Below are 25,195 nucleotides of genomic sequence, written 5' to 3' on the forward strand. Positions count from 1 at the left end.
TTGTATGTATATGTCTACACCCCCTAAACGATTTTTACAAGAATACATTCACATTTCACACTACTTATTTATAACCTTTTTTCACTTAATATAATATTTCTTAAGGATGTCATGTAGTTGTATCATAACTTAACTATCTTTACTGTTTCAGCTCCTCCTACTCTTAACCAATTCTCTTTTTTAAGATGTCCAAGTTATTACCAATTATTTCCTTTTATAAACCCTGATTAATATTTTCTTAGAAGTCTTGACAGGCTGTTCTGATGATTTCTTTAGATACACTCCTAAAAGTAGAATTGCTGTAGTAAGTGTATTTTAAGGGTTCTGGTACATGTTTCTAGGGGTGAGGTTTTTACACTGGCATCTGTTTTTACTTTTCACTCCTTCTGGGAAGTACTCTCTAACACCCTTGAGATCTTGCATCCCTTTTGGGATTGTGAATAAATAGTTTTTCTTTAAAGCCAGGAACTCACAGCTGTTCATGCTGATTTATTTACCTGCATAGACTATTGTGTCAAAGAATGCACTGCAGTACCGGGGAAATTCCCAGCATGATGCCCAGGAGTTTCTGCTGTGGCTTTTGGACCGAGTTCATGAAGACCTCAACCATTCAGTGAAGCAGAGTGGCCAGCCTCCTCTGAAGGTAAGGACACATGCTGCCCTAGGGCAGTCAGCTAGCCATGAGAGTGTGTAGATTTTTCTACTGAGGATTGTTGCATTGCGTTAATACAATGAAATTGACTAAGCTCTGGGTGAGTATAGGATTCAATGGCTATTTAAAGGACATTTCATTTTGTTTACTACTGTGCTGGCAGTGTGAGATACAAGAGCTGTTGTCCCCAAGGAATTTATAGTCTAATGAGAGGGGAAACATTTGCATGTATGATGAGCTTCAGATTAAAAAAAGTGATTCCATTTCACTAAACTGTTTTTAAAGCAGAATATGTTTGCTTTCTATTCTAGTAAGACACATACTCTGTAGTTCACTGGAATGAATACACAATCATAAAGGAAACGTATGTATTTTCTCTGCTGTTGGGATTGGATTTGACCATAGGAGCCCCAGAATGTTCTTATTGAGAAACATAGCAATTAATTCTTAATTTTATACATGTAGTCTTACAAATATGGATAAAATGACTTATATAATGGAAAAAATTTAGACTAAAGGGTTGCTTCCCTTGGGCAGCTTTTAAAGTTTTTGATAATTCTGCTCTGTACTTCAAATTTTAAATTTCTAAGTTTGGTAAGTTGTTAAATTATTCTGATTCAAGGTCCTTTTGTGCCTGAACACTCTATTCTGTCATATGACTGTATGCGTGTGGCTGACGCTCCCACCAAATTGAGACATCCTCAAGGTCAGGCACTGGGTCTTATTATCTTTGTATCCTAATGTTCTGTACAGTGCTCTCTGCATGTGGTAGCAGGTGCTCAGTAACTAATTGTTAGGCGGAGGGACATGAAAAGTTAAATACAACATGAAGTAGAGTGTGATTAGGCATCAACATACACAGCACAACTAATAGGTACTAGGGAATTTAGGCATGGGAAGCATTAGTACTTTTTTTTTTTGAGACGGACTTTCGCTCTTGTTGCCCAGGCTGGAGTGCAATGGCGCAATCTTGGCTCACCACAACCTCTGCTTCCTGGGTTCAAGTGATTCTCCTACGTCAGCCTCCTGAGTAGCTGGGATTACAGGCATGTGCCACCACAGCCGGCTAATTTTGTATTTTTAGTAGAGATGGGGTTTCTCCATGTTGGTCAGGCTGGTCTCGAACTCCCGACCTCAAGTGATCCACCCACCCCGGCCTCTCAAAGTGTTGGGATTACAGGCATGAGCCACTGTGCCCGGCCAGGATTAGTACTTTTAAAGTGGTTGGGGATTACTTCTTAGAGGAGATTGGGATGGGGGCTTTGAGAATTGGAGGGAAACTGGAGCATCCTGGGGAAGGGGAGCTGCCCGGCTGAGTGCTGTGCAGAGACGATCGCTGGCAGAGTCTGTGTGAGGGGATGAGTCCACGCGACCCACATCCTACCTGCTGTGTTCTGGCTCCTTTAGCAGGTGCCTGTCACTGAAGTATCTGCACTTGATGCATAGCTTGTAAAGGAAGTCAAGATCATTTGTGATTCTCTAGCTTCATCTTCAACCAAGAATTTGTCTTTCTAGTCTGTGAAATTGTACTTTCTTTTTTTTTAGCCACCGTCAGAGACTGATATGATGCCTGAGGGACCATCTTTTCCTGCCTGTAGCACTTTTGTACAAGAACTCTTTCAAGCCCAATATAGGTATGAGAAAATCAGATGTTTCCACTTATTTTGTTTACCTGACATCGTTCTGGGTGATTTTAATGTGAAGCGTCTTACCTTTTTGTTTTGAAGATCTTCTTTGACGTGTCCTCATTGTCAGAAACAAAGCAACACTTTTGATCCTTTCCTTTGCATTTCTTTGCCAATTCCTCTACCCCACACAAGGTAAGAATGGATTTAGTAAAATGAAGACTGTATTTTCTTATGGTATCCCTTTTCCTCTGTAGGCTCCTATTAGGTCTTCTTACTTATTTAGACAGGTAATGGGATTAATAATGGGATTGAATACAGTCATTGCTACAACCTTACAAGAATAAATGCCCTCCTGAGTTTGCAGGGTGAGCAGGCACATGAGGCAAGCAGGGGCTGTGTAGTCTGGCCCGGTTTGTCATCCACACATAGTATCGGGGGATGGGGAGGGCTGCTGAGTGACTTCAGGATTCTCTAGAGACCTTACTTTACATTTCTTGTTTCTCAGTTGCTTTATTTTGAACAATTTCTCAACATTTCCAGGAGTTATGCTGTTCTAAAGAAAATACAAAGCACAGAATCAAGTGTAGATATATTTTTGTTTGCTTCATAGAATGTTCATTTTATGAAGATTGCCTTTTCCAGAGATCTCGAGGATTGATAGTTCTGCTTAGAGCCAAGTGAAATTTTTCCATTTGGGCTTCCGAGTAACAGTGTGGGTTAGCTTTAGTTTTTTGTTGATTTCATCTCAGGTTTATTTTGCATCTTCTATATTTTAGTCGAAATAAGTGACTAATGAGAAGATCTGACTTTGATCTGTACAGGCCTCTCTATGTCACTGTAGTGTATCAAGGCAAATGTTCTCACTGCATGAGGATTGGTGTGGCCGTACCTCTGTCTGGGACTGTTGCCAGACTTCGGGAAGCAGTGTCTATGGAAACAAAGATCCCCACTGATCAGGTAATAAGTCTGCTAAGACCAGTTACACATGAGCCACAAAAGTATTGCTTTCTGTTCTCTTAGAATTTTTTATAGTTCTTTGCCAAGTATGGTTGGATAGAGATTTAAAACCAGTTGCATTTAGAGTTGAGGGAAAAAAATCAAGACCCCAAAGACTAAAATGTATAGAGAAACTTTTCATGTTTCATTTAATCGTGTATGTAATTTTAAAAGAAGCTGTGACTTTACACCAAGACCTTCTTGTAGCTTTGTTCATAAGGTATAATTACTTAACCCTTCTTAAATCATTCCTGTGGATGTGTATGTGGGCGCTGGGGCATCCTCACGGTGTTTGATACTCAAAGAGGCTTTGAAAACTTAAGCAGTGACACTAGAATACCCCTTCCCATTGTGGTGATAAGAGTGGATATCTTGCTAGTACCGTGTTCTGTATGTAATAGATGCTCAATACGTTTTGTTTTCTCATTACGGCTGGACCAGAGTCTCTTACCTTGTTTAGAGAAGAGAAAGGGAAGTTGTGCCCATGCCGCATCCCTTTTGGGGTAAATGTTTGATAAGCAGTTATGTTGAAATTTACCAAAAATACTTTTGACCTGTTTGGACTTGACATGTTTTTGCAGATAGCTTTCACTCAATTTACTATTATTATTTTATCTGGAAAAACATTCCTTATTTAAGATTTATTAAGGAAAGATGACTCAGTAGCTAAATTGCTTTCCCTAGATAGTAGCTTCTGGAAGCTACTGTGTAATCCCTGGACTAATAAAGGTGTTTTGTACTTCGGCCTCATGTGGCCTCATTTGGGAAGTTACCACAGTAAAACAAACACAGCCAGCAGTGTTGCCCTAATATGGCAAATATCTCATATTTTTGCAGGCCAAGTACTGGCATGTTGATAAAATGTTCATATTCTTTCCTACTCTGAAAAGCCCATTGGCTCTTTCTTCCCTTCAGGATGAGGGAAAGGCAGAAAGGGAGGGAGCGAGGCTTCGGTGGTGTCCAGGGCAAATCTGGTTGCATCTTTAGAGCTTCCAGCACTGTCTGGCTCCTTTTGCATGTGGTTTAAATTGGTGAAATAATTACAAGTTTGCTGTTGACCTCAGTTTGCTGAAGAGAGTGAATTTTACTTGCATGTTCACCGGCAGAAAAACAACATGGTCATTAAATTCATTAGAAGGAAAATGTGCCAGGAACATTTTTGCCGGACTATTTGTAGAATATACCACCAACCCCTTTTACCTGGTAGATTCACAGAATGTTAGTGCTGGTAGAGGGGACCTCAGGGGTCCAGTCCAACTCCCTTATTTGAAAGAGGCTCAGAAAAGCCGTGGGACTTGTTCAGATTTGCAGGGCTGGTTGGTGACAGGCCGAACTGGAACCTGCATGCCCAATCCAGTGCTTTTTCACTAGACAGCACGGCTGAGCATATAATGAAGTCTTAAATGTCTCCCGTGTTCTCCTCTCCATCTTTTGTTTTTCTGTTTTGTTTGTTTTGTTTGTATGTATGTATGGATGGATTGTTTGAGACAGGGTCTCACTCTGTTGCCCAGGCTGGAGTGCATTGATGCAATCATGGCTCACTGCAGCCTCAACCTTGTGGGCTCAAGCAGTCCTCCCACCTCAGCTTCCCAAGTAGTGGGAAGGTTCAAGTGATTCTCCAGCCTCCCAAGTAGCTGGGATTACAGACACCTGCCACCATGCCCAGCTAATTTTTGCATTTTTAGTAGAGATGGGGTTTCACCATTTGGCCAGGCTGGTCTCGAAATCCTGACCTCAAGTGATCTGCCCGCCCTCAGCCTCCCAAAAGTGATGGGATTAGAGGTGTGAGCTATCATGCCCAGCCTGGAAAACTCTTGATCAGACAACTTCTAGAGCTGCCCAAAGTGTGGTCTGTGGTCAGTAATGGCCTGAGAACTGTTCCTTGTCTGAGACCAGATAATACAGAACTTGAGGGTACCTGTTTAAAAGGATAGCAATTTAACATTGCTAAAACATCTAAATGCATGATCGTTATTCTAGTAATTCACTTTTATTGTATTTTATGAAAGTATTGACCCACGATGGATTGGCAAACAAAAGAAGACAAAGCAAAGCTGGCCCTGCAGCACTGAGTCTGAGAAGCTCTACAGTTCCACCCAGGCTTGGCAACGTAACTACCGAACTTATTTTGGCCTCAGATTTTCCATCTATAAAATGGGGATAAGAAAAGGAAAGCCCAGTCTTTATTTTATTTTATTTTTGAGACAGAGTCTGGCTCTGTTGCTCAGGCTGGATCGTGCAGTGGCGCGATCTTGGCTCACTACCACCTCCACCTCCTGGGTTCAAGCGATTCTCGTGCCTCAGCCTCCTGAGTAGCTGGGATTACAGTCTTATGCCACATGCCCGGCTAATTTTTGCATTTTTAGTAGAGAAGGGGTTTCACCATGTTGGCCAGGCTGGTCTTCAACTCCTGACCTCAAGTGATCTGCCCACCTTGAGCTCCCAAAGTGCTGGGATTACAGGCGTGAGCCACTGTGCCTGGCTGGGAGCCCAGTCTTGATTGTTGTCAGCTAGTAGCTGGCCTGGTACTACTGCTAGGCTGTGGTATTCCCTACTTAAGCAATTTCACAGGACGGTCACACTGGAAGATGTCATGCTGACCATGATGAAACAAGACAAAAACAAGACAGTCTGTAATGAATCCTATCTGAGCATGAAAGTATGAGCAGTGGGCAAACCACAAAACAATGGGCAAACGCATCCTCTTCCTCTCACTGACACATGCAGTTACTACTGCTTTTCCAATGACAGCTTTAGCCCCACTCTATCCCTCCTGCCTCCTACATAAAAATTATGATGATGCCCAGCTGTAGAATTAACACTGCTTTCTGCCAGCTAACCAGAAGCCCCCCAACACAGTCTTACTGGGAGACAGCTCCCACTCCCCATGGTGTGCGGTCTCCCTTGTTGCAACTGGTTACTAAACCCATTTCTGTTCAACTACAGGTGTGTTTCTGGTGGCTTCTGGCTGATGAGCATGACAGGAATAATAATAATAGATGGCTATAGGATTAAATGAGTTCATGCATGCAACATGCTTAGAATGATGCCTGGCTCCACGTAAGGCTTATTCAAATATTAGATATTATTATTATTAGGAACAGGGTCTTGCTGTGTTGCCCAGGCTGGAGTGCAGTGATGTGATCATGGCTTACTGTAGCCTCAACCTCCTGGGTTCAAGCAATCCTCCCACTTTAGCCTCCTGAGTAGGTGGGACTACAGGTGTGAGGCACCATTACTGGCCTATTATTAATAATAATATCTTCTTTGTCTCTCATAGTGGTGGGCACCACATCTTGCCATAGAAAGACCCCATACTTGCTGGGCACATTGGCTCATGCCTGTAATTCCAGCATGTTCAGAGGCCTAGGCGGGAGTATTACTTGAGTCCAGGAGGTTGAGACCAACCTGGGCAACACAATGAGATCTAGTCTCTACAAAAATTAAAAAATTAGCCAGCTTTGGTGGTGCAAATCTGTGGTCCCAGCTACTGGGGAGGGTGAGGTGGGAAGATTGCTTGAGCCCAGGAGGTTGAGGTTTCAGTGAGCTGTAACTGCCACTCCACTCCAGTCTGTGTGACAGAGCGAGACCCTGTCTCAAAAAATTGAAAGACACACCCCACACTTGTGGGGACATCAAATTTGTGGATTGATTTGGGATAGTGTACTCATCATCTATTGTTGTGTAAAAAATTACCCCAAATGTAGTAGCTGAAAACAGTAAATACCTATTATCTCACAGCTTCTATGGGTCAGGAACCCAGGAGCAGCTTAGCTGGGTGGTTCTGACTCAGGACCTCTCATGAGGCTACAGTCAGGCTGTTGGCTAGAGCTGCTGTCACACTGGGACTCAACCAGAGAAGACTCTGCTCCCAAGTTCATTCACATGGGGGCTGTTCCTCCCCATGCAAACCTCGCCATTGAAGGCCTGAATGTCTCTGCAACATGGCAGCTGGTTTCCGAGAGATAGAGAGAGAGAGCGAGAGAGCAAGCACAACCCTATTCTATTCATGATGCAGACTAGCCCTGGTCTGTGTGTGGTGGGGGATGCCACACAAGGGAATGAATACCTGAAGGCAAGAACAATTGGGACCATCTTGCAGGTTGGCTGCCATAGAGGGCCTCCCTTTTCCTCCAAGTGCCCTCCAACTTTTCCCTCTTGGCTTCAACTTTTTTTGTTTTGTTTTGTTTTGTTTTGTTTTTTGACTGTGTCTCACTCTGTCACCCAAGCTGGAGTGCAGTGGTGTGATCTCAGCTCACTGCAACTTCCACCTCCTGAGCTCAAGGGATTCTCCTGCCTCAGCCTCCTGAGTAGCTGGGACTACAGGCGCCCGCCACCATGCTGGGCTAATTTTTTGTATTTTTAATAGAGACGGGGTTTCACCGTGTTAGCCAGGATGGTCTCGATCTCCTGACCTTGTGTTCTGCCCACCTCGGCCTCCCAAAGTTTTGGGATTACACGCGTGAGCCACCACACCCGGCCAGGCTTCAACTTTAATTTAAACCAAGAAGACATCTCCATACTCTCTGAATGGAGCTTGAGAGACAAACAAACAAGAAATGAGTGTGAGTATAGCTGGGGTGGGATGGGGCCTACAGGCATTGGAGAAGCAGAAATCTCGTCCTGTCTGTTGACATTTGTCAAGGCCTCTGCAGGGACAGGCTCCTGGGAGACTCTGCGGTCAGCTGCACTTCCAGAGGGAGAAGAGGCATATGCTTTCTCTCTCTCTCTCTCTCTCTCTCTCCTTTTCTCTTCCTCTCTCCCTCCTCCCTGCAGCAAGAGTCTTGAATCCCTCTGACTGACAGTGTCAGATTGTCTTATCAAAACACGGGTCCGGGACTACATTGTGATTGGCTGTGCAGAACCATTGTGGGGCTGGAGAATTCTTCTCCAAGGGAAATGATTATAAGGCATTTTAAGAACAGCAAGCTGAATGCTACGCACAGCTGGCGGTTCTTGTTTTTGACAAATAATAATTGCCTCAGGTGCAACGGAAAGTGGGGGTGGGGGGCTCTGCGAGTTTATTTTGAAAGGAGGCTCAGTGCACAGGGGTTGGGCTCTGGACAAGGAGGGGTGAGTGGGAGCAACTTGGCTCAGGGGGTCTCAGACTGACTCCATCTGAGGCTGAGGGAGCATCTGGGGTGGCCCTGAGTGACAGTATGTTTCCTTCTGTGCCCCGGGAACACCTTCTGCCATCCGAGTGGGGAGACAGGGGGTGACTTGTGATTGTAGGAAGGCCTAGATGTTCTGAGCAAACTGACCCAAAGCAGCATCTGTCCTGCATGGGGGCCTGGCCTTGTGAGGGTGATGTGTGAGTGGCTTTTGTGCTTAGAGAGCCCTGGAACCACTGTACACCTTGCTAGACACTTGGTACTCAAAGTGTGATGCCTGGGCTAGCAGCACCAGCACCAGCCTGGGAGCTTGTAAGAAAAACAGAGGCTCAGGTCCCCCTTAGGGACCTACAGAATCCAAATCTGCATTTTGATTTTTGTTTTTGTCTTTTGTTTTGAATTTTTTCTTGAGACAGGATTTCACTCTGTCATCCAGGCTGGAATTCAGGGGTGCAGTCATGGCTCACTGCAACCTCGAACTCCTGGTCTCAAGCAATCCTACTCCTGGGCTCAAGCAATCCTCCCACATCAGCCTCCTCAGCTGACATGCCCAGTTAATTTTTTTTTTTTTTTGGAGACGAAGTTTCATTCTTGTTGGCCAGGCTGGAGTGCAATGGCATGATCTCAGCTCACCGCAACCTCTGCCTCCCAGGTTCAAGCGATTCTCCTGCCTCAGCCTCCAGAGTAGCTGGGATTACAGGCCTGTGCCACTGTGCCTGGCTAATTTTTGTATTTTTAGTAGAGATGGGGTTTCACCATGTTGGCCAGGCTGGTCTCGAACTCCTGACCGCATGTGATCTACCTGCCTCTGCCTCCCAAAGTGCTGGGATTACAGGCATGAGCCACTGTACCCATTACATATTTTTTAAGCTTCAAAAAAGAAAATGGGCCCTGCCATGAAAAGGACAAGCTGGAATGCATGCCAGGCAGTCAAAAAGCCAACTGTTTTTGATGATTGGAGTGCTGGTTACAGAGGGAGCTCATTTTCTTTTTTAAAAATATATTTAAAAAATTTTTATAAGGCCAAGGTGGGCAGATCACCTGAGTTCAGGTGAAACCCCGTTGCTACCAAAAATACAAAAATTAGCCAGGCATGGTGGCGGGCCCCTGTAATCCCAGCTACTCAGGAGGCTGAGGCAGGAGAATCGCTGGAACCCAGGAGGCAGAGGTTGTGGTGAGCCGAGGTTGTACCACTGCACTCCAGCCTGGGCAACAGAGTGAGACTCTGTCTCAAAAAAAAAAAAAAAAAAAAAAATTATAGATTTACGGGGTACAAGTGAAGATTTCTTACATGCCTATTCTGGGATTTTAGGGTAAACATCACCCGAATACTGAACATTGTACCCAATAGGTAATTTTTCACTTCTCATTCCCCTCCCACTCTCCTACCTTTTGGAGTCTCCAGTGTCTATTATTCCGCTCTATATGTCCATGTGTACCCTTTGTTTGGGGCTCATTTTCTTTTCTTTTTAAGTAACCTTCATTTAAAAAAAGTTAATATGTGCATTATTGGAAACTGAAAAACACAAGAAGCAAAGAGCAAAGTCATCTACAATCACAAGCAGTGGAAGTCATCTTTTTTTTTTTTTTTTTTTTTTTTTGAGATGGAGTCTCACTCTGTTGCCCAGGCTGAAGTGCAGTGGCATGATCTTGGCTCACTGCAACCTCTGCCTCCCGGGTTCAAGTGATTCTCCTGGCTCAGCCTTCCGAGTAGCTGGGATTACAAGCACCTACCACTATGCCCAACTAATTTTTGTATTTTTAGTAGAGATCAGGTTTCACCATGTTGGCCAGGCTGGTCTCAAACTCCTGACCTCAAGTGATCCGCCTGCCTCAGCCTTCCAAAGTGCCAGATTACAGGCACGAGCCGACATGCCTGGCCCAGAACACATTCTCTTTATGTGATTTTGTGTCAATGTGGAGAGATATTCAACAAGGACATGGAGTCTATCAGACTTTGCATTACCCCCTTTTCCTGTATACTAGTTTGATGCTTGCTCTATGCAGATGTCTTGGCTCATGAAGGCCCATGTACATTCTGGAAGACTGTCATGGAGCCAGGGACCAAGTCCTGTGGCTGAGAGGATAAAAGACTCTGTCCCAATCTGGAACTAATCACCTCAGAGTAACACGATAACGGTAGTCCATGGACTTTCACGTCAGACCAAACTGGGTGTAAAGCCAGGAGCTGCCACTCAGCAGCTGTGTGACCTCAGGCAAGATGCTGTGCCCTCCCCTTCCCCCAGAGAATGGCCTCTGCCTGGCCTGCCTTGTTGAGCACACGAGCTCATGGATTAAGATGTGTAACATGCTCAGCATGGGGCTTGGCACATTACAGTCAGTGCTAAATAAAGGCTAGCCATTAATATTCTGTTGATAAATTGTTTTATTTTATATGATTTAAAGATAAGCTTTGAGGTGATGCTGGGGGAGAGTGTGGATGGGAAATGTGATAATTTCAAGAGATTGAGGAAGGCACTCCTAGAAGAGATTGGTGATGGAAACAGCAAGATCTACAGAGCCCTTATGAGGTTTCTTTTTCTTTCTTTTTTCTTTTTAATTGAGATGGAGTCTCGCTCTGTTGCCCAGGCTGGAGTGCAGTGGCTTGATCTCGGCTCACTGCAACCTTTGCCACCCAGGTTCAAGTGATTCTCATGCCTCAGCCTCCCAAGTAGCTGGGACTACAGGTGCATGCCATCACACCGGCTAATTTTTTTGTATTTTTAGTAGAGACGGGGTTTTGCCATGTTGGCCAGGCTAGTCTCGAGATCCTGACCTCATGTGATCCACCAGCCTCAGCCTCCTAAAGTGCTGGGATTACAGGCGTGAGCCACCACGCCCCACCTCCTTATGAGGTTCCTATGTGGTTCTTCACTGAGTTCCAGGGCACTCTTCCCTGGCCAGCAGTAAATCAGGAAGACAGCAGTCCTTAGAGCTGAGGTGGTAACACAGGATGTTTGCAAAAGGGTTGAATATTTCAGGAGAAAATAGCTAATCTTGTCTTTAAAAAATCAGCCAATTAACCAACAAACCATGTGACCTCAGATAAATATTGTTTCCTATCCAGCTCAATTTCCTCATCTCTAAAATGAGAGAGTGTATCCTTTATTCCCTCCATGCCAGGAACTAACTGAGAAGTAGAGCTAGCTATTTGATAATCATCAAACTAAGAGCTTTCTTCTGGTGCACCTGCATTGGAGAACACCCACATAAAACTATAGTAACTGTGATGTGCCATGAAGAAAACGTGCTGTGACAACCAGAGCAGATCTGAGTGAGACAGGGAGCTCAAGATATAACATTTAAGCTCTGAGCTGAAGGAGTAGCTGGAGGTGAGTGCATTCAGCATATGCAAAGATCCTGTGGCAGACTGGAGGGACTGAAAGAAACTCAGTGTGGCTGGAGGGAGAGCAGGTGTAAAACCTCCTACATCAAACCTTGTAAGCCCTATGAAAGAGTGCACATGTTGTCCAAAGATTGAACGGTTTTAAGCAGGATCTTAACATCAGCATATTAGCAGGAGCTCACTCTGGCAGCAGGGTGGAAACGGGATGGATCTCTCCTTTTTGGAAAGGATCACATTGTAACCCTTCTCTTGTGAAATTCTCTTTCTCTCATATGGGCTACTTTTGTTTGTGAGATAAAGAGCAAGAACAGAGTGGTGGTAGATGAGGGCTGCTAGCAGCTCTACCAGAATGGCAGGGCATTTGAGAGCTGAATGGAGAATGGGTGTAATTAAAAGAAAAAAGGTGGAAAGACCTGGCTTGATTTCTCTTGCCAGGAATGATTGTACTACACATTCCTGCTTTAACACTGATTTTGTGTGAAACGTATATTAGTCCCTAGGCGGAGTTCCCTGCCCAGGGGCAGTACAAGAATGTCAGAAGCAAATACCCTCTCCAGGAGATAAAATTCTAGTGGACTTTTTATGTTATGTCTCAGTTCCCTTGACATGAATTGGCTTTGTCCAGCTGTCAGACAAAAACCCAATGCAACTGTTAATTTGTGGTGGCCTTGGATGACGGGTGAAAGTATTAGTCTGTAGCTTAAAACCTCAACAGCGTGTCCTTCTTCCTCCAAAGTGGTAATTAAACACGGTCAGATGTGACTCTTGCCAGGCTGTTTAGTTGTGCTGGGGAAGGTTTCTGAATTAGAGATGATGATTGTAAAATGTTTGTGGGTTGAAAGTCCTCTCTTGGGTATAGAGAAAAGATATATAGAGAGTAGGAGAATTGTGTTCTAGTTATGAGTCATTCATCCAACAAATATCTATTGAGCATTGTCCTGGATACTATTGGTTTCCCACCTGGATCCCACGTAGGAGTCTAAGGCAGCTGCCAGGGAATTGTGCTCAGCTGATGGTGCTGAGAAATGCCTGGGAGGTTACACTATGCACCCTCCCCAAGGGCAGCCCCCTGCCAAAGGAGAGGCCATATGTAAAGTTGGCCCCTTGATACAGGCTGGTAACTATGTGATGGCCTCATGCCTCAGAGCTCCTTGTGGAGTTGGTCGGAGAACAGGCTTCTGCTGAATCTATATCCTTTCCTTTTCTATCTCACTTCCCTCACTCCCTTTCTCCTGAGGGTGTCAGAAGTGTTCAAACAAGAGTGACTCTATCTTGAATATGAGCTGGGTGAAATGAAGCTGAGATTTGCTGGGCCGCATTCCCAGGAAGTTAGGTATCCTTAGTCACAGGATGAGGTTGGAGGTCAGCAGGACAAGATACAAGTCATAAAGACCCTGCTGATGGCCGGGCACCATGGCTTCCACCTGTAATCCCAGCACTCTGGGAGGCCAAGGTGGGCATATCACCTGAGGTCAGGAGTTCAAGACCAGCTAGTTTAAGACTAGCGTGACCAACATGGCGAAACCCTCTCTACTAAAAATACAAAAATTAGCTGGGCGTGGTGACAGGCGCCTGTAATCCCAGCTCTTTGGGAGGCTGAGGCATGAGAATCGCTTGAACGAAGGAGGCGGAGGTTGCAGTGAGCCGAGATCATGCCACTTCACTCCAGCCTAGGTGACAGAGTGAGACTCTGTCTCAAAAATAAATAAATAAAAGACCCTGCTGGTAAAACAGGATTTAATAAAGAAGCCAGCCAAAACCCACCAAAACCAAGATGGTGATGAAAGTGACCTCTTGTTATCCTTGCTGCTCATTATATGCTAATTATAATGCATTAGCATGCTAAAAGACACTCCTATCAGCACCATGACAGTTTACAAATGCCATGGCAGTTTACAAATGCCATGGCAACATCCAGAAATTACCCTATATGCTCTAAGAGGAAGAGGAACCCTCAGTTCCAGGAATTCCTGGCCCCTTTCCTAGAAAACTCATGAATAATCCATCCCTGGTTTAGCATATGATTAAGAAATAACCATAAAAATAGCCAACTAGGGCTGCTCTGCCCATGGAGCAGCCATTCTTTTATTCCTTTTCTTTTTAAATAAACTTGCTTTTACTTTACTCTGTGGACTCACCCTGAATTCTTTCTTGCATGAGATCCAAGAACGCTCTCTTGGGGTCTAGATTGGGCCCCCTTTCTGGTAACAAGAGCACTCCCTCAATAAAGCAGGGCATAAGTCCCTGATTCAGGCTTTGCTCCTGGGGAACTGCCTAAGACCTGCTGTGTGTTGGGAACTGTGTCTCGGGCACTGTGTCTATGCCTTGGAGATAGTGTTAAACCCTTTGAGCAAAGTCTCTGCCCCAAGGCAGCTCAGTACCTTCTAGGGGGTCTGATTTTCCATACCCTAGTCTTGTAATTTGTTTTTTCTTTTTTCTTTTTCTGAGATGGAGTCTTGCTCTGTCACCCAGGCTGGAGTGCAGTGGCGTGATCTCAACTCACTGCAACCTCCGCCTCCCGGGTTCAAGTGATTCTCCTGCCTCAGCCTCCCTAGCAGCTGGGACTACAGGTGCATGCCACCACTCCTGGCTAATTTTTTGTATTTTTTTTAGTAGAGAGAGGGTTTCACTGTGTTAGCCAGGATGGTGTCGATCTTCTGTCTTGTGATCCACCCACCTTGGCCTCCCAAAGTGCTGGGATTACAAGCACAAGCCACTGTGCCTGGCCCCTAGTCTTGTAATTTTGAGAAGTCACTGGAGCTAGGCCAGCCTCAAATTTCTTATCAATTGAATGGTGGTAACAGTGCTTGTCTTTACATTTTTCCTTCTATTTTTTAGTCTTGCACTGTCACCCAGCCTGGAGTGCACTGGCATGATTCCACCTTACTGCAGCCTTGAACTGCTAGGCTCAAGTGATCCTCTGACCTCAGCCTCCCGAGTAGCTGGGACTATAGGTACACGCTACCATATCTGGCTGACTTAAGAAAAAAATTTTTTTTTAGACCCAAGGTTTTACTATTTTGCTCAGGCTGATCTCGAACTCTGGCCTCAATAGATCCTCCTGCCTCGGCCTCTTGAAGTGTTGGGATTACAAACGTGAGCCAGGGCACCCAACCAATGCTTTCCTTTTCTGAAAAGACCAAGCAACAGCAGCAGCAGGATGGTTTAAGCCTTCTTAAGCATCTGTCAGCTGCCCTTCCCCGTCACCACTTCCAGATGACAGCCTTGTCTTCTATTTCTAGCTAGGTTGCTGCTGCTGTACATGGAAACTCTGGATCTCCACTTTAGGACCAATAATTGATAGAAAATTGGCTCTCATGCTGCTACCTAGGTGTTTGTTGAATGAATGAATGATAATATGATTAACAACAGTGCTATCATTCAAGCAGCCCAGATACTGGAATAAGCACTTTATTGCTTCCTTTTTAAAATTAAAAAAAAAAAAATTTTATAGAGAAGGAAATGGAGGCATTGAAATACTAAGACATACTGAATATGAGAGCAATTCAACAACTATGTAAAACACATATACAGATGTAAAATGTTAGAAGACAGGACTTTGGATGGAAGGATTAATTTGCAGCACTGATGTTTCCTAAGAAAATGGCCGGAAGAAATTTCTTTTGGAATGTTCTTTGTTTTTTCTTTTCTGTTGTTTGTTTTTTTGTTTTGTTTTTTTTTTTTTTTTTGAGACAGAGTTTCACTCTTGTCGCCCAGGCTGGAGTGCAATGGTATGATCTCAGCTCACTGCAACCTCTGCCTCCCAGGTTCAAGTGATTCCCCTGTCTCAGCCCTCCTAGTAGCTGGGATTACAGGCACCCACCACCACATCCAGCTAATTTTTTGTATTTTTAGTAGAGACAGAGGTTTCATCACGTTGGCCAGGCTGGTTTCGAACTCCTGACCTCAGGTGATCCACCCGCCTCAGCCTCCCAAAGTGCTGAGATTACAGGCATAAGCAACCATGCCCAGCCTGGAAAGTTTTTCTATAACTTGTTCGTTTGTTCAGTTCACATGTGGACAACCCTTTTAACCCATTGTTCAAGGCCATGGAGATTGTTTTTGAAACTTGAAACCAAACACTTACAGATGGCTCCCCCAAAGGATAGAGAAAAGGAAACAAGAAACGAGAAAATCACCACCACCTACTACTATAAAAGGAGCCCACATGATAAAGCTTTTAGAATTTTGGATCTGTACTTCTGCTACTGCTCAGGTTTTAGTGGAGGCAAAATAATGCCGATAGCTAATTTGTTTGGTCATTAAGCTTTGATAGAACTTCAGTCTAAGGGACATACAATTATATTAATGTAGATGCTCCAGAGTCCCTGATTTTATGATCTGTGGATTATTTATCATTGTTTCAGGATAGCAGTAGGTTACTTTGGTTTCATGATTTTTTTAACGTTGGTTGTGGAATCCAAGAGTCTTGGTAGGATTCTTTGTTTTTGTCTTTCCTTAATATTATTGTCATCATTTCTTTTCCTTTTTTTTTTCATTTGAGACAGTGTCCCACTCTGTTGCCCAGGCTGGAGTGCAAGTGGCATACTCATAGCTCATTGCAACCCTGACCTCCTAGGCTCAAGCGATCCTCCCACTTCAGCCTCCCAAGTAGCTGGGACTACAGGTGCATGCCACCATGCCTTGCTAATTTTTAAATTTTTTTGTAGACATGGAAGTCTCCCTATGTTGCCCAGGTTGGTCTCGAACTTTTGGGCTCAAGATATCCTCCTGCCTTGGCCTCCCAAAGTACTGGAACTACAGGCAAGAGCCAACATGCCTGGCCTGTTATCATTTTTTTATTTTTCTTGCCTCTGCCATTTACTGTGTGAATTTGGGCAAATTACTCACTTTTTAAAATTTTTTCTCCCCTTCCCTTCCCTTCCCTCCCCTCCCCTTCCCCTCGCCTCCCCTTCCCCTCCCCTCCCTTCCCCTTCCCCTCCCCTCCCTTCCCTTCCCCTCCCCTCCCTTTGTGCCTGCTTGCCTACCTTTCTCTCTCTCTTTCTTTTTAATAGAGATGGGGTCTCACTTTGCTGTCCAGGCTTACCTCAAACTCCTGGACTCAAGTGATTCTCCTTCCTCAGCTTTCCAAATAGCTAGGACTACAGCTGCATGCCACCATGTCTAGCTAATGTATTTGTTTTTGATTATGGCATAACAAAGCACCCAAAAACTTAGTATCTTAAAACAACACATGGTTTCTAGGGGTCAGGCATCCAGGTACAGCTTAACTGGGACCTCTACTCAGAGGCTCTCACAGGCTGCAATGACGGTGTCCACAAGGTGGCAGTTATCTCAAGATTCAACTTGGGGAGGCTCTACTTCCAGGCTCATGTGGTCATTGGCAGAATTCAGTTCCTTGAGAGTTTTTGGGCTGAGGGCCTCCTTTCATAGCTGACTGCTGGCCAGAAGCTGCCCTCAGTTTCCTGCTAGATGGTTCTTCCTGACAACAGGGAAGCTTGTTTCATCAAAGCAAACTTGTGAGAAGATATCTCTATGTCTTTATCTATATCTATCTATATATCTATATCTATATAGAGAAAGAAGACAGAACTCACAGGTTTTTTTTTTTTTTTTTTAATGATTATGGACAGAATTGCAGACCTCTCCCGATCTCCCAAATCCGCATGTTGAAGTTCTCACTCCCAAAGTGACTGTATTTGGAGATAGGGCCCTTTCAGAGATACTTAAAATAAACCAGGCTACAAGGGTGGGGCCCTAATCTGATAGGACCTGTGTCCTTACAAGAGGAAGAAACATGATAGGAAAGACCATGTGAGAACATAGTGAGAAGGTGGCCGTCTGCAAGGCAGGAAGAGAGCCCTCACCAGAAACCAACCCTGCTGTCCTACCTTGATCTTGGACTTACACCCTCCAGAACTGTGAGAAAATAAGTGCCTGTTGTTTAATCTCCCAGCCTGTGGTATTTTGTTTTGGCAGCCTGAGCTGCCTAATATGATAACCCGATCTTGGAAGTGACATCTCACCACTTTTGCCAGTTCTATTCCTTAGAAGCAAGTCACCAGGTTCAGCCCACACTCCAGGGAGGGGGTTCCACAAGGGCATAAATATGAGAATGAGAGGGTTGGAAGCCACTTAGAGGCTGCCTATCACAGGCCCTGCTGTCTCTTCCCAAGATGGCTAAAATATAATAATATTTAACATTTATCTAGCATTTGCATTTAGTATATACTAAACATGGACGACTCATTAATTCTCTCAGCAAATGTGTGTGTGAGGTATTATAATTATTCCAGTTTTACAGACGGGGAGACTGAGTCTCAGAAAGGTCAAGTAACATGCCCAGGGTCACATAACAAGTAAAGGACAGGACTGCTATCTGAACATAAGTAACTCACTCAGAGGTCTCACCCTCTCACTCTTGTTTTCCTCCAATCTGCTACCAACACAATAGCCAGAGCATTTGGTCTGTCACCCAGGCTGGAGTGCAGTGGTGCGATCTCAGCTCACTGCAACCTCCACCTCCCAGGTTCAAACTATTCTCATGCCCCAGCCTCCTGAGTAGCTGGGATTATAGATGTGCGCCACCACACCCAGCTAATTTTTGTATATTTAGTGGAGACAGGGTTTCACCATGTTGGTTAGGCTGGTCTTGAACTCCTGGCCTCAAGTGATCCACCCGCCTTGGCCTCCCAAAGTGCTGGGATTACAGGCGTGAGCCACTGCACCTGGCCCAGAGCATTCGTTTAAATCAGACATGCCATCTCATTTAAAACCCTCCAATCCTATTCCACTTTAAATAAGTTCCAAATCCCCCTACTATGATGCTGTGGGCCGAATTATGTATCCCTCACCCTAACCCCCTCCAAATTCTAAGTCCTAACCCTCATTGTTTCCTTCCGAATGCTACCTTCTTTAGAGATAGGGCCTCTGTGGAGGTACTTATGTTAAAATGATTTCATTTGACTGGGCCTTAATCCGATATGACTAGCATCCTTATAAGAAAGGCATAGACAGACACAAGCAGAAGGCAGACCACGTGAAGACGCAGGGAAAAGTCAGCATTCTACAAACCAAGGAGAGCAGCCCGGAACAGATCCTTCTCTCGCAGCCCTCAGAAGAAACCAACCCTGCTGACACCTTGATCTTCAACTTCTAGCCTTTGAACTGCAAGAAAATACATTTCAGTCATTTTAAGCCACCCTGCCAGTGGCACTTTGTGTGGCAGCTCGAGGAAGCAGATGCCTGCCACTTGCTCCTGGCTCACCTAAGCCACGGCAGCCACCTTTCACTTCTTTGCACATACTCTTCCATCTTAGGGCCTTTGCATGTGTGTTTTTTTTTCTGCCTAGAACATTTTTTTCTTCTTGTTTTGAGACAGGGTCTTACTCTGTCACTCATGCTGGAGTGCAGTGACGTGATCATAGCTCACTGCAGCCTCAACCTCCCTGGGCTCAAGTGATTATCCTACCTTAGCCTCCTGACTAGCTAGGACTACAGGCTTGTGCCACCACTCCCAGCTAATTATTTATTTATTTATTTTTTTTTTGAGACAGAGTCTTGATTTGTTGCCCAGGCTGGAGTGCAGTGGCGTGATCTCTGCTCACTGCAACCTCTGCCTCCTGGGTTCAAGCTATTCTCCTGTCTCAGCCTCCCAAGTAGCTGGGACTGCAGGCATGTGCCACTATGCCTGGCTAATTTTTTGTATTTTTAGTAGAGATGGGTTTCACCATATTAGCCAGGATGGTATTCATCTCCTGACCTCGTGATCCACCTGCCTCGGCCTCCCAGCTAACTTTTTTTGTAGAGACCGGGTTTTGCTATGTTGCTTGGGCTGGTCTCAAATTCCTGGGCTCAGGAGATCCTCCTGCCTTGGCTTCCCAAAGTGCTGGGATTACAGGCATGAGCCACTACACCCAGCCTCTAGAATAGTCTTACTTCCCTTCCTCAGTGCTCATTCCCTCTTATTCCTCCACTCTCGGCTTCATTTCACCCCTTTAGTGAAGACTTTAATTCCTTTCTTACCTAAAGAGGTCCGCCTGTTGTTCTCTACCCTAACACACTGTAAATTTCCTTCATTTCACTTACCACAATGTATAATCAGATGTTTCTTTGTTTATTTGTTGCTTTTCTCTCCCCCCCTAGAGTGTAGACTATCAAGGACAGGAATTGCATCTGTGTTATTTGCCAGAGCGTCTCCAGCATACAACACAGTTCATGGAACCCAGTGCGTGCCCAGCAACAATCAGTTGAACGACTAGAGTAGTGATTCTCAACCCTGGCTGCACAGGAGAGTCACTTGGGGGTGCTTTAAGGAACAGTGATCCTTAATTTTCACCCCCCTGAGATGCTGAGTCAGTCCCATGCAACTAGATTGAGGACAAGAGGATAAGGGAAACCATTTCCTTTTCAATCTGTGAAGGTTTGTTACATTTATGGAAAACTTGAACTTCACCACAGTCTTACAGGAAGCATGAAATTGAGCCTTGAGTTTTTTTCTCAGCTGTCCAACTGTTCTGGGCCTACAATTGTATAGCTCAGAGTGACAGAGAAGAACTTTGGGGTTGGGAAAGAATTGGAGCAACTTCAAGCAGGAACGAGGTGTGGCACCTTGGGTGCATCTCACTGGGTTCCGCCCATTCTATGGTGTTGGGGTCACTCTGCTGTAGAGCAAGATGCAGAAATGGCCATCTCTACTTTCCTTATGTGTGTATGTGTGGAGGGGAGGTTTAGTGGATGTCTGTGGTTACTGGAATTCTGTTTGCATTGCGCTGCCCTCTAGGACCAAGGACTTTGGTTTTCAAGCTCTTTGGTCAAGGGAGAGAGAGCAGTCTTGAGTCTATCAGAACAGGCCCCTGACAAGTGAACAGTGTTGATGCCCTCCAGCCAAAGACCTCCAGGAACACACCCGTATTGAACAAATTGTGTTTCATGTTCATTGCAGCAAGGGAGAACACACACATGTGGAACCATGGAAGGTGCTGGAAAGGACTCATTATAGGATTTGGACTTTGGTTGTGTGATTTTGGGGAGAGTCCAAGCAAGCTGGGATGTGCACTGGCGTGGGTGCAGCCTGAAAGAGAGACAATTTTACCATTGACCCTCTCAATAAATTTTATCTATAAGGAAGGGAGGGAAAGCAGACTAGAGCGAGGCTAAAACTATGATTGGTGAAGAACACTAGTCACTCGCATTCACCAGGAGAGGGTCATGTTTGGTATTTTGTGGCTTGAACAATGTTCCTGTTTTGTCTGTGTTCACATGTGATTACGGAGTCTTCTTTCTGTCCTGATTCATCATGACTACAGAATGGCTTTGTCTAACATTGATGCTCTGTGAAATTGTTTATGTTTAGGAAAACACCAAGATTGACCTGTCAGTGCCAGGCCACTTCCCAGCTGTCAGGGGCTGCTTTCCTCTTTATCACTAGCTTTGGATTTGCTCCTTCCACTACTTTCCTCATGTAAAGTAAGGTAGTCCAGTGTGTTCACACAATTGAGAGCATTTATTACATTAGTCTCCTATCTTTTGTGGGGATAATCACAGCACCATGGTGTGGTAAGTGGCAGTAGAGTATGGTGGTTAAGAACAAGTGCTCTTGAGGTTGGGCATGGTGGCTCACACCAGTAAACCCAGCACTTTGGGAAGCCGAGGCAGAAGTATTGCTTGAATCCGAGAGTTCAACACCAGCCTGGGCAACATAGCAAGACCCCGTCTCTTAAAAAAAAGAACAAGTGCTCTTTATTTAGAAAATCTTTTTAGTTGTGTGACCTTGAGCAAGTTCACTTGACCCCCCAGCCTCGACTCCCTCATCTGTAAAATGGGGGTAATAATAGTGACTAACTTATAGGGCGATTATGATGCACCAATGAAATAATGGATGAGGCTGGGTGCGGTGGCTCACACCTGTAATCCCAGCACTTTGGGAGGCCGAGGTGGGTGGATTATCTGAGGTGAGGAGTTTGAGACCAGCCTGACCAACATGGTGAAACCCCATCTCTACTAAAAATTAAAAAATTAGCCAGGTGTGGTGGTGCATGCCTGTAATCCCAGCTACTCAGGAGGCTGAGGCAGGAGAATCGCTTGAACCTGGGAGGCAGAGGTTGCAGTGAGCCAAGATCGTGCCACTGCACTCTAGCCTGAGCGACAGAGCAAGACTCTGTCTCAAAAAAAAAAAAAAAAAAAAAGCATGAAAAAACTTTTAGCCTGATATCTGGCCAGCAGTTAGTATATACCATCGACTACCAATGATTCAATAGAACTATATGTTTCTCTGCTTAGTTCATCAGAGTTTGCCTTTGTACCTGTGATGAAAAAAACGGTGGACCGTAAGACCTTGGGACCTTAGTTCCCTGAACCAAGCCAGGACAATTGTATTGTTTCTCCTGGAATTTTGAAATTGGACACCAATGTTTGTCATTCAGGGTTGGATATGTAGACTGGGAAGTGATTTCAAGCATCCTTGAGTGAACACTTTCTGCTCTGTTGACTTAGAAACTTGAGGTTAAAAAAATGTTATAGGAAACCATATTTGTTTGAATGTTTGTTGGAAAGAAAAGCAGAAAAGTAGAGAAAGGTGATCTTTTTTAATTCTTAATTTTTTATTATTTAAAATTTTTTTTATTTTAGGTTTGAGGATACATGTGAAAGTTTGTTACATAAAGATGTGTCACAGAGGTTTGTTGTACATATCATTACATCACCCAGGTATTAAGCTCAGCCCCCAATAGTTATCTTTTCTGCTCCTCTTCCTCCTCCTGCCCTCCCCCGTCAAGTAGACTCCAGTGTCTGTTATTTCCTTCTTTCTGTTTGTAAGTTCTTATCATTTAGCTCCCACTGATACGTGAGAACATGTGGTGTTTGGTTTTGTGTTCCTGCATTAGTTTGCTGAGGATAATAGGCTCTAGCTCCATCCATGTTCCCACAAAAGACACGATCTTGCTCTTTTTTATGGCTGCATAATATTCCATGGTGTATATGTACCACATTTTCTTTATCCAGTCTGTCATTGACAGGTATTTAGGTTGGTTCCATGTGTTTGCTATCGTGAACAGTGCTGCAATGAACATTCACGTGTATGTGTCTTTATGGTAAAATGCTTCATATTCCTCTGGGTATACACCCGGTAATGGGATTGCTGGGTTGATGGTAGTTCTTCTTTTAGCTCAGAAAGGCAATACTCAAAGACAGGAGAATAAACTGGGGTGAGAGAGAGAAGGAGTGAAGAAAGGAGAAAAGAAGAGAGAAGAGAGAGGAAGAGAAGGTTCTATGGAGCTCTAAGTGTTCTATCTGGTCTGCCCTGAGTTAGTAGAGGAATAAGAATAAAGAAAAAAAAAGTTGCTAGTCCTCTACGGCCCATCACACACATGGGTGAATCAAATGGGTAAAGCAAGAGTAGAATTTTACACCACCATGCCGTAAACCTGGATTGTTTTGACTGTTGAGCATCTCCTCTCTCTTTTCTTTCTTTCTTTCTTCCTTTCCTTCTTTCTTTCTTTCTTTCTTTCTTTCGGCAGTTGCTAAGGTTCAAGGTGAAGGGATCATGGACTTCATCACTCAACATGAGAAATAGGTTACAACCACCTGTCCTCAGCCTCCCAAGTAGCTGGGACTACAAGCATGTGCCACCATGCCTGGCTAATTTTTTAAATTTTTTGGAGAGACTGTGTCTCACTACGTTGCCCAGGCTGGTCTTGAATTCCTGGGCTCAAGTGATCCACCCGCCTTGGCCTCCCAAACTGCTGGGATTGCAGATGTGAGCCACCGGGCCTGGCTGGTGACACTGGTATTTTTAAAAAGGTACTCAGTGATTTCAATGTGTAGCTAGAGCTGAGAATCACTCCTTCAGACTAATAAAGAAGGTCAATGGCTATTAAGGCAACTTCCCTAAAGAATTAAGTTAAAGTCTATGTGTAAGTTTGTCTCTTGTCAACATAGAGTCTAGTTTACTTCTAATTTTGATTATAAAATAGGAAAGTACTTTCCTATACTATAAAAAAGTTTGCTTTAAAAGTCCCAGGACTGATTTATTATGACCTTGAGATTTAAAAACATTTATTATTGGAAACCATGTTTGTTTGAATGTTTATTGTAGAAAAGTCCATTTTTCCTTTTAAGGTCATAGACTAAATTTGTTACAGGAGGTTGATTTTGTGTTCCAAGCCTGTGATCATTAACTGTTTTCCAGCTCTACCAGGTAGGATATTGAACCTTTTCTTATTTGATATTCAAATAAATTCTCCTTTACCAAAATGTTATTTTGCAAATAACTAAGTGACTCTAATGGATTAACTTTAAAATGCAATGCCAAATCTTGATTTTCCACGAATGAATAATTTGAAAGAAATTTCTCTGTTCACTACATATACGCCAGAAAGAATATCAACCTTGGCTTTTGATACATTTTAAATTCCTGGTTCAAGTTTCTTATGCGGCCAAATTGTTCTCAGTGACCTGGGCTTCTGTAAAATGTCCCTGATTCCTTTCATAAAATGCTTAGTTTGGCTTATGCTGCTCGAGTGAGTTTCTGTTACCATCTTTGATAAAGACAATCATTAATCCTGACAGCAGCCTTGCAAAGTGAGTCTTATTATTCCCATTTCACAGATGGATAGTCTGAGCTCTTGGGTACTGAGAAACTTGCTCAAGTCCATACAATTAGGCACTGGTAGTCCCTAGACAACAACCCAGATCAGATCTACTTGACCCCAAAGCTGATGAGTTTCCACCCTCACAGAAGGTCCTAATATGGCACATTGCTTTTTTTTTACATTGGGATATAATTCATGTCTTATAAAACTCACCATTTAAAAGTGTATAATTTAGTGGGTTTAGTGTATTCTCAAGATTTTTCAACTATCACCACTGTCTAATTCTAGGATGTTTTCATCACCCCCCAAACCCAGACCTTCTACCATTCAGCAGCCACTCTTTCACTCCTGTCCCCCAGCCTCTGGCAACCACTAATTTACTTTCTGTCTCTATGGATTTGCCCATTCTGGGTATTTGATATACATGGAGTCATACAATATGTGGCCTTTTGTGTCTTGGTTCTTTCACGAAACACAGTGTTTTCTAATTTCTAATTTCTACATCTCTGTTGTAGAATATATCAGTACTTCATTTCTTTTTATGGCTAAATAACATTCCATTGTATGGATAGACCCCATTTTGTTTATTTATCTGTTTACAGACATTTTGATTATTTCCACCTTTTGGCTACTATAAGATACATTTTTAAAATAACATTGTTATAGAAGTCTCATTTTCCAAATTAAACAGAAGGGCAGGTCCTGTTTCACACACTTTTTTTTTGTATTAAAAATATATGAGGGCTCTTCCAGTTGCTATTACTGGGTAGCAAATCACACCAATTTTTAGTGTGATAAGCCACAATTTTATTACACTCACAGATCCTGTAGGTCAAGAATCAGACCAGAGAGAGTGGCTTGCTCTGCTTCATGATGTCTGCGGACTCAGCTGGGAAAACTCAAAAGTTGAG

At 43.9% G+C, this 25,195-nt stretch overlaps 1 protein-coding gene across 9 annotated transcripts in view; it reads left to right on the plus strand.

The window, feature by feature from the left end:
- LOC129050924 (ubiquitin carboxyl-terminal hydrolase 31-like) overlaps positions 1–25,195 on the plus strand; it is a 363,751-nt gene that overhangs the window by 19,158 nt on the left and 319,398 nt on the right. For 7 of the 9 annotated variants that reach the window (XR_008514827.2, XR_010137826.1, XR_008514828.2 and 4 more), the window contains exons 2-5: positions 506–643; positions 2,198–2,286; positions 2,380–2,472; positions 3,102–3,237. Coding sequence is in view for 6 of the 9 variants with exons in the window: in XM_054534778.2 (XP_054390753.1) it covers positions 506–643; positions 2,198–2,286; positions 2,380–2,472; positions 3,102–3,237 (456 nt within the window). In the remaining 3 variants the exon portion in view is untranslated. Of the gene's footprint in view, positions 1–505; positions 644–2,197; positions 2,287–2,379; positions 2,473–3,101; positions 3,238–5,285; positions 9,268–19,839; positions 21,347–25,195 lie in introns of those variants that run through there. The other 2 variants (XM_054534783.2, XM_054534785.2) reach the window with 2 other exon arrangements.

The sequence above is a fragment of the Pongo abelii genome, chromosome 18, assembly GCF_028885655.2.
Source record: "Pongo abelii isolate AG06213 chromosome 18, NHGRI_mPonAbe1-v2.0_pri, whole genome shotgun sequence".
NCBI lineage: Eukaryota > Metazoa > Chordata > Mammalia > Primates > Hominidae > Pongo > Pongo abelii.